At 60.3% G+C, this 9,175-nt stretch overlaps 1 protein-coding gene across 2 annotated transcripts; it reads left to right on the top strand.

Moving 5' to 3' along the window:
• Positions 1-42: 42 nt before the first annotated feature.
• Positions 43-4,696, top strand: CLDN15 (claudin 15). 2 transcript variants are annotated; one of them, XM_004761592.3, is made up of 5 exons: positions 43-297; positions 2,915-3,079; positions 3,899-3,980; positions 4,068-4,184; positions 4,265-4,696. In XM_004761592.3, exons 1-5 carry the CDS (start codon positions 81-83, stop codon positions 4,380-4,382), a joined length of 699 nt encoding a protein of 232 aa, XP_004761649.1. In that variant the 5' UTR covers positions 43-80; the 3' UTR covers positions 4,383-4,696. The 2 variants fall into 2 exon arrangements, with proteins under 2 accessions (XP_004761649.1, XP_012916487.1); XM_013061033.2 differs by having other exon boundaries at positions 2,984-3,079.
• Positions 4,697-9,175: the final 4,479 nt, after the last annotated feature.

A 9,175-nucleotide genomic window follows, 5' to 3' on the forward strand; every position in this document is an offset into this window, starting at 1 on the left:
AAGCCCCTCAAGGTCTCGCGGGGCTCAGCCCCTCCCCTTCTCTGGGGCCCCCGGCGCCCCTCGGGGCCCTGCGTCCCACCATGTCGCTGGCCGTGGAGACCTTCGGCTTCTTCATGGGAGCCCTGGGGCTGCTGATGCTGGGGGTGACCCTGTCCCACAGCTCCTGGCGCGTGTCCACCGTGCACGGGAGCGTCATCACCACCAACACCATCTTCGAGAACCTCTGGTTCAGCTGTGCCACGGACTCCATGGGCGTCTCCAACTGCCGCGAGTTTCCGTCCTTGCTGGCTCTCTCCGGTAGGCGCTGGGGACAGCGCCAGGGGGCAGACGCTGGCGGGAGGCTGGAGGAGGGGGAGGCCCCCGGGGACGGTGGGCGCTGCCCGTGGTCGGGCCTCCGGCACCAGACCGTAAAGGGGGTCTGGATCGGGCTCAGCGGGCTGTGGGGGGGGGGGCAGCGTCTGGAAGTGCGGGAGAGGCTTCGTCCCACGTGTCCCCCGGCCCTGACGGGACACTCCTAGTGGTTACGGGCGCAGCAGGATCCGCCTGCCGGGCTCGGTTTACCGCCTCCGCGCCCCAGGCAGGTCAGAACGGGAGCCTTCGTCGGTCCCGTCTGTAGGACCCTCGTCCTCACAGCACGGGCTTACGGATGCTCCCGGGTCGGGATCAAGCGCACCGAGCGTTAGCGGGAGACGTCAGCGTGTGTACGCACGCAGCCAGTTTCTGCCTCTTAGCTCTGGTGTGGGAGCGCTGGGATCTGCGGGGTGAAGAGGATGCCCCATCTTGGGGCATGAGACACGGAAGACCTTCAGGGTCCCACTGGGCCACTAGTCCCACTGCCTTGGCGAGTTCTAAAGGGCCCTTTGAAAGGGAGCCTCCTGCCCCTCCTGAGCGTCCCGCTGGAAGCAGGTCGGGGGGTGTGCGTGCATGTGTGTGCTCCGCGGTCCCGGGCAGTGTGTTTTTTGAAGTTCTTGGTGGCTTGGAGACTACCGCTCTTTTGGCCCAGAAGGTTCTCCCTGGTGGCTGTCGCTCCTTCTTGCTTCCTGTTCACCCTATGAGTAGCTCCCCAGAGCCCCCCCAGGGGAGTCTCCCGTCAGTTGGCCCCAAGCCAGAGACCAAGAGTAGGGGACCAGGTACCCTATTTGGTGTCGCTCCCACGCCTTCCTTGGAGCCATCTCGCTCTTTCGGGTCCCCTGCTGCGGGTGCGGGGTAGGGGATGGAACCAAAGCCAGCGCTGGGTGTGGAACGTGGCTCCTCAAAATCCCCCAGGAATGCCAGAGATGCTCTGAGGAGTTAGGGTATCTGGGTGGGTCTCTGTGTCCCCACTATGTCCAGAATCTTCTGAGACAGCAGCGGGGGCCTCATGCCTTCACTCTCTCCAGGGCTTTCTGTGTGCAAGCAAGTGCCCCCCACCCGCCCCGCCCCAAGCTCCATATAAAAGCTGTGTTCTCTGGGCCAGAAGCTCAGAGTGCTTGGGGAGCCTGAAGGAATGCTGGAGGCAGCCTGCTCGGCGGCCGCGGCCACTGCCCCCGCACCCACCCCAACCACACCTGTGGCTTGGGCGGGGGCCTTGGCTGTGAGCTCGTCCACCCAAGCAGGGCCCCACATGGATCTGCTGACGGAGGGGCACGAGCATGCCGGCGGGGCAGGGCAGGGGAGCTCTGCCTGGCATCGCGGGTCGCCTGGCTCTGCGGCCTCTTAGTGGCCTCATTGTACCAAAGCCGGGAAGCCCCAGGGACAAGTGTGAACCGGCCCAGAGTCCCACAGGTGGTAAGGGGGCTGGAACCCAGGCCGGCGAGTCCCTCTGAGGCCATTCTGGTCCCCAGGGGGTTCCTGACTATCATTTAATCCCGTCCAGCCCGCGCTGCCTCGGGACCCATCGGTAATCTCCCCCTTGACCCCCAGGGCCACCTGGGAAGCCTGGGCCGGTTCAGTCCCAGGTAGAGGCGTGTGGATGAACATGGGTGCGTAGAGGATTCGGGGTACGGGAGAGGGTGGGAACTCCCGAGGGAGTAGCCGCGAGCGAGAACTTTGGTCCTCCTCCTGCCCGCCAACCCCGGGCCACTCCGCACGCTCCTGGCAGAGGCCCAGCTTTTCCTTCAGCACCAATGGCACTGCCCCACCCGGGAAAGGGGAGCAAGGTCCTTGGAGCGCTTGGCAACTATCAAAGACAGAGTAGGGGGATGGGGACCCGGAAGGAAAGTGGCCATTTCCTTCAGCTTTGAAGAAGGGGAAACCGAGGCACCCAACATCCCTGAGCTAGATGGGCTGGGCTGGGTCCTGCGCCCCGGCATCCCACTTTCCCGGGGAGAAACTGCCCTTGTCCAGCGACTGTGGGCCACTGCTGCCCCCTGCCGGTCGCTTCAGGAGAACGCTCAGTTCGGGCTGACTCGGGCTGTGCCAGGCACCCGGTGGGACCTAGAGAGAAGCCGCCGCAGCGAAGAGGGAATAGTCAGTGCGATTTCTGTAACTCACAACAGGGCATGGTGGGGACCTGACAGGCCAGAGGTTCTCAACTGGGGTGATTTTGTCCCTCAGGGATCCTTCGATAGCGTCTAGACCTGTTGATTGTCCCTCTTGGGACGGACTGGTAGTGACATCTAATGACTAAAGGCGAGGGATGCTGCTGGACATCCCAAGGGCACAGAACGCCCCCCACCCCCAGAACAGAGGGCCAACGTGTCAGTAGTGTCAAGGAACAAGCCTGTCAGGGGGTGGGGAGCAGAGGCCGGGACTCCTGGGGGCCGAGGTAAGCTCCTGGGAAGGAGCCCGTGGGACCCCTTCAGCTGAATAGGGCCTGATGGGGAAGGAGAGGACTTGAGGGCCCTTATGGGCTGAGACCCGAGCAGGGGCTGGCTCGGTCGTGGAGGGGCAAGGGGCCAGCTGAGGGACCCATGGCTGCGCCCCACCTCCCCAGGGTACATCCAGGCCTGCCGGGCGCTCATGATCACCGCCATCTTCCTGGGCTTCCTGGGCCTCTTCCTAGGCATCGTGGGGCTGCGCTGCGTAAACATTGGGAGTATGGAGCTCTCCAGGAAGGCCAAGCTGGCGGCCACTGCAGGGGCCCTACACATACTGGCTGGTAATTGGGGGAAGGGGACGGGTGTGCCCTGCGTCGTGGAGGGGGGTTGTGGTGGCAGTGCACCCGGGGTTCCCTGTCTTCTCCGGCTCACCCGGAGAAAAGGGTCTCCCCTTTCCCATCACACTGACCCCTGCCCTCCCTGCTCAGCTCTACCCTCTCCCCCTGCCCACCCAGCCTCACTCCTGCTGTCCCCGTCCCTCAGTTACAAATCCGCCCATCAGCAGTGTTTCTTGAGGCCCCACTAGGAGCCTCAAGAGGCATGAGTGAGGGATGAGAGAGACCCCAAGGTGAGTGACCTTACAGCCCGGCCGGGAAGACCAGCCAGGGCAGACTCACCGCACCTGTGGAGTAGGCTGGGTCTCGCCCTCTTCTCCAGCTGCGGAAACAGGCTCAGAAAACTCTGGTGACCAACTGGAGGAGCCCCCAGAGAGGGGTGAGGCTGGGCCTGTAGTCCTGGGTCTCACTGGCCTCGGGCCTTCACTGCACTAGTGGTAAAGGCGTGTCACGGGCTCTGGGGGCTTCGGAAGGCAGGAGGAAGGGGCTTCAGGGCAGCTGTGCAGGACCACTGCTGGGACGGCTGCATTTCCCAGGATGGGTCGGATTTGGACGGCAGATTCCCAGTGAGGTGACTAGGTGATCAAGATGTGGGGCAGAGCCAGGTAAAGAAGGGGCCAAGGGCAGAGTGTGGGAGACTAGACATGAAAGCGGGGCTGTGCTTGGGGACCCTAGGAGACAGGTCAGGAGCTAGGGAGGGAGTGAAACTTGCCACCCCCTCCGCCAGGCCTCGGGCTCGAGCGTGGCCCTCTTCTCCCTCCGCAGGTCTCTGTGGGATGGTGGCCATCTCCTGGTACGCCTTCAACATCACCCAGGAATTCTTTGACCCCTTGTATCCTGGGACCAAGTGAGTGTGGGAGCCCCACCCTGGGGGACTGCGGGTGGGCCTCAGCCGGCCAGAGCTAGCGCTGCCCCGCACCTCTCCTCTCCCCAGGTACGAGCTGGGCCCCGCCCTCTACCTGGGCTGGAGCGCCTCCCTGCTCGCCATCCTGGGGGGCTTCTGCCTTGGCTCTGGCTGCTGCCGCGCTCCCGACGCGGACCAGGCCCCCAGGTAAGGGCGGTTGCGTGCGTCGGCGGGGCAGGAGGGATGGGGGGGGTGCTCCTCCACTGACCTAGGCCCCTCTGAACCAGGCTCCCCTACAAGGCCTCCGTAATGCGGTCCCCTGTCCTCACTGGCGGCCTGCGCCCCGCGGCCTCGGACGAAGGGGACAGCACCTTTGGCAAATACGGGAAGAACGCCTACGTGTAGGACGCTGATGGACCCCATTCCCCTCCCAATGCCCCAGCGGAGAAAGGCCTCCTGAACCTCGGGCGGCAGGCCCGTGCTCCAACTCCACCCCATGGCCAGAAGCCACGCCCAGCTCTGACCGCTCCTCTGGCCCCGCCTCCCACCCCGGCCACGCCTCCTCCATCCGGCCGGGAACCTGCCTCCTTAGAACTCACCGCGGACTCCTGGGGCAGGACCTGGATCTGGGCGCTGGTTGGCTAAGGGGGTGGAGGCGTCCCCTACCGTTTGTATTGTGTATAAATACATGAATGAATAAATTTGTACTGTGAACTGTTCAGGGATGAAGTGGCTGTCCAAGCGACGGGTGGCTGGGGTGGCCCCCAGAGCCATCTCAGTTCTCGGACCCAAGGGACACTTGTCCCTCTTTATCACCTTTGGACTGTCTCATCCGAAAAGGAGAGGAGGGGTTGCAAATAATTTCACGCGTGTGGCACGCATAATTACAAGAGTCCTCAAGGCGTGGACAGGGGAAGACCCACCTCTAGGAAACTGAAAGGGGCGCGGGGATCCCCCTGGCCAGCCAGAGCTAAGCCGCTCTTGACTCTCGACCTTTCTCCAGGAGACAGCTGACCTGAGCAGAGTTCCTTTAGCGGTGCCTGGGTGGACCTCACAGATCAATGGCCCTTTGAAGTTGTCAAATCAACCAGGTCTCCTGCAGGCCTGGGGCCTAGAGTTTTCTGGGGGAAAGTTTCAACGATTTCCAGAAAAGGCTCTCAAGGGCTCTTCCCAGAGGCTTGCACCTCCGTGGTGTGTGTGTGTGACTTGACGGTGTCCAACTCAGACACGGCAGTGGGTCATGGGCTGGCCTGGACCAGGGCTGGGGAGAGACAGGAAAATAAGGCCACAAGAGAGAAGCCTGGCATCCAATGCAAGGCGGGGGTCAAGGGCCCTAGCCCGGTACCTGTCCTCGGCCGCGGGGGCCCCTGACCACCAGTCACTGGGGTGCCCTGGGTTCTGATCTCGCCCTTGAACTTTCTCTTTCATCCTATTTATTCCCCTGCACTGCTAGTCCCCTGCGATGTAGAGCCCCCCCGCCCCGCGCCCCGCCATGTGCATCCTAACCGGGCCCTCTCTCCGCAGCCTCTGAAGTGCGCGCACCCCCGTGCGTCTTCCCCAGGCTGGCGAATTCGCCGACTTCATCACTCCCCCAGCCAGTTCCCGGGACTGCTGTGACCAGCACAGTCGACCCCTGAGTCACACACAGCTTGACACTGTCAGTCACCTCGGGCTCTCCCTTCACTTCCCCTCTGCCACCTCCCCCAGATCCCATGGATTCCCCCTCCTCAGTGGTTCTCACATCCACTTACTGGCTCCCTTTGCTGCCTTTGCTGGGTCAGACCCTCATCCTAGGATTCCCCTGGTGGAGTTTCTCATCTGGCTAATTCTCTCCCCCTTCCCCCCCTTCCTCCGTGGAGCGCCAAGCATTGTGCTGCCTTAGCAGCTCCCTAGCGCCTGGGGTGGGGGGGATAAAGCCCAAGACCATTAAGGCCCCACACACTGCCAGGCCCTAGCCCACCTTTCTGTGTGGGGTCCCTACTCCTCGGTACAGCGGCGCTCTCCTAGCGAACTGGATGGCTCACTGGCCTTGCGGTTTCCTACGGGTCTACGCAGAAGCACAGGTGCCTTTTCAGCTGTTAAGGGGGTTCCTGGTCAAGAAGTTTGCAGAAGTCTGTATACCCTCTTGCCTCCCAATTCTCTGCTTCCAGAAAATTTGTGGATGTCCTGCTGGTGGAGCCAGTTACATGGCCAAGTCGAGAGTCCGTGTGTAAGGGACTGCACGAGCGCGTGGGTGCCGGCGTCATGATGTACCCGTCTGCCGTGCCAAGGACGGACCCACAGGGTTGGCTTTATTAGCAAACCGGGAGTGGGTTTCTCTCAAAAATGAGAACCTACACCTCACGAAGGTTCTTACAACTCTGAGGCGCCTCGGGGAGGCCGGTATCCTGCGTGCCCCCCCCCCCCAGTAAAGGACAAAAGCTAAGTGCATCTCCTGACATCCCCGGGGACATTTCCAACCCAATCTTCCACCCCGTCCCCCGCCCCACAGCTTCTACCTCCTTTCCAGAGCCCAGCCTGCCTCTTCTCAGCGCTTCCCGCTCTCAGGAAGGCTCACGTGAGCCAGCTCCCGCACTTGCGCATCTAAGTACGTGCCCTGAACACGGGCACTGGGTGAAGTTTTGGTATCGTCTGTCCCTCCTGCATTGTCACGTGGCTATTAGGAGCTACCGACAGACTGACCCTTTTAAACAATACTTCTTTCCTTTTTTGCTACAAGTAGTGTGGTGCCAAGACATGGCTTCCCGCCCTCGAGCTAGGAGCGGAGCAAAGTGTAGACGGCTGGTTGCCGCGTGGTGGGCAAGGTGTGAGGGCCACGGCGAGGAATGGCCGGTCTGTGGAACGGGCTGGACAGTAAACTGCTGGAGGTCTTGGTGATCATGTGCACGTCTATCACTGACAGAAGTCTCCAGATGCCAGGCCCTGGGCTGGGCAGGCCGTCCTGTTTAATCCTCCCACTACCAGGCTGTTAAGAGAAGGGGACCTGTGACTTGGCTGAGCCACACAGTTGGGAAACAGTAGGACCAGGATTTGTCCAAGACTGAAGACACAGCTGGCCTGCTTCCTGGAATTTTGGCCTTTCCCAACCAATTCATGTCAACTGAATTCAGCTCTCACAGAGGCCTGTAGGAGTGAGCCCCCGGGCTCTAGCATTAACGTCTCCCACCCTTTGTGCGCCCAGGAGGGAGCATTGGACACGGGGCACTGGACACGGGGACGACCCTCTACAAGCTTTGGGCACCCTGATTTCCCGGAGACCGGGGTGTCTCCCAAAGTAGAGACTGATCTCCCCAGCCTGTAGGAAGCTGGCGAGAATTGTTCCAGGCCTTTCCTTGGGGGAGTGTGGGTTTAAGTGGGGGTCCAGAGACCCTTCCTAGATACAGAACGTCCTCCTGGAGCCCCCTGGCATCAGAGCTATGCGGAGCCCTTGGGTCTGGCTCTGTCCTATCAGTCCCCTGGGAAGGCTAAGTGTGTCACTGAGGAGACAAATCTTACACCAGGCAGAATTACACCAGGCAGAATCTATGTGATTCTTTTCGTAATAGCGAAATATGGAACAATGCCAGTGAATTTAGGAACTAAGCCGAGGAGACCGTGTTCTGAAAGCAAGTCCGATGCAGGTGATCACACCGAGGTGACGAGGCGTTTCTCAGCCAAGACAGAGTCTTTCATTCCCCCCTCCCCTTTCTCCCTTCTTTCCTCTTTTTTTCCCTCCATTTTCTTCCCTGATGGAGAGGAAGACTGAAAGGTTAGGATCTAGGGAAGTTTCCCTGCATGGGACAGACAGTAAACTCAGGCCAGAAGTCAGAAGCCAGCAAATGACTCCTGGTGTCCCGGTTACCACCGCCACGGAACACCCACCCCCACCCCCGAGCCTCAGCGGCATAGCCCACCGGGTCATACACACGGATTCCGCAGGCGAGGCGTCTGGGCCGTTGTAGAGACGTCTGTGTCTGCTCTGTGATGTCGAGCACATGGCCAGGAAGCCTCAAACAGCTGAGGGTGATTTGATGCCTGGTGGCCAGAACCATCTGGAGGCGTCTTCACTCTCACGAAGGAAGCCTCGGCTGGGCTGGTGTGAAGGCCGGACTCGGCCGCGCCTGGCACGGGGGCACCTGCGTGTGGCCTCCCCATGCAGTCGGGGTTCCTCACAGCACGGCGGCTTCAGGATGGCTGGATTTCTCACATGGTGACGTAGGGATCCAAAACGACAAGCGTCCTAGTTGACAAAGCAGAAGCTTCTCTGCCTTTTACTACCTTATCCTTCTACGTCGCATGGTCTCACTTCTGCCACCCTGGCTGAAAGTCGTAATCCTGCCCTGATCCCTGGGGAAGGGAGCAAAGACTCTACGTCTTGATGAAAGGACAGTCAGAGAATGTCCAGTCGTCTTTTAAAACCACCAGCCAGAACTGTCCCCAAACCATGTCCTCACCATCAGACTCGGAGCTGTCCCCAACACCACGGACCCAAACTCATGTCTCCAGAGAAAAGGCAAGGAAGACACGGCGAGCATTTGGGCCAGCTGTTGTCAAGACCCAAAAGGGGAGAGAAGAGCCTACGAAGGTGCCTAACCCAGGATTTGCTGGCTCCCGTTAATATCTCGAGGTCATCTGTTCACCAAATACAACATTTACATCCTAAGCATCTGCTATGCTGTGTCCTAACGGGGTACAGGGCCTTAAGACAGCAACTCCAAGGAGCTTATGAGCTCACAGCTTGCAATCCACTTAGAGGCGGCATGGGTATAAGAAGCTTTAATACCGCATTAAAAATTATGGCATCTGGGGGCCCCCGGGTGGCTCAGTGGGTTAAGCGTCTGACTTCTGCTAGATCATCGTCACCCGGGTCTTGGAATCGAGCCCCACATCAGGTTCCACACTCAGTGAGGAGTCTTCTTCTCCCTCTGCCCCTGCTTGTGCGCTAGCCCTCTTTCTCTCTCTCAAATAAATAAATAAAATCTTAAAAAAAAATTACAGCATCCAGGGCCACCAAGAACAGAGGCCTCTATATGACGAATTCCCCCATGCTTCTCATGCTTCCCAGGAATTTCCGCGTTTTCTCGGATACTGATAACTTCACACACTGCAGCTCCCGGTTAACAACCGCCTCCTCAAGACAAATGCTCCTCAGACCGCCGCACCAAGGTCAAGGGCCGATCTCTCCATTGGGTTAAGGACCAGAGGATGAAGCAGGGCTG

The sequence above is a fragment of the Mustela putorius genome, unplaced genomic scaffold, assembly GCF_011764305.1.
Source record: "Mustela putorius furo isolate JIRA1106 unplaced genomic scaffold, ASM1176430v1.1 tig00000139_pilon_pilon_pilon, whole genome shotgun sequence".
In the NCBI taxonomy this organism is placed as follows: domain Eukaryota; kingdom Metazoa; phylum Chordata; class Mammalia; order Carnivora; family Mustelidae; genus Mustela; species Mustela putorius.

Excerpts from the sequence above, each read along its gene's own strand:
- CLDN15 (XM_004761592.3), top strand. The coding sequence starts at position 81 with ATGTCGCTGGCCGTGGAGACCTTCGGCTTCTTCATGGGAGCCCTGGGG. Across the intron at positions 298-2,914 it reads GTCCTTGCTGGCTCTCTCCG|GGTACATCCAGGCCTGCCGG; the intron begins GTAGGCGCTGGG and ends CCACCTCCCCAG. Across the intron at positions 3,080-3,898 it reads GGCCCTACACATACTGGCTG|GTCTCTGTGGGATGGTGGCC; the intron begins GTAATTGGGGGA and ends CTCCCTCCGCAG.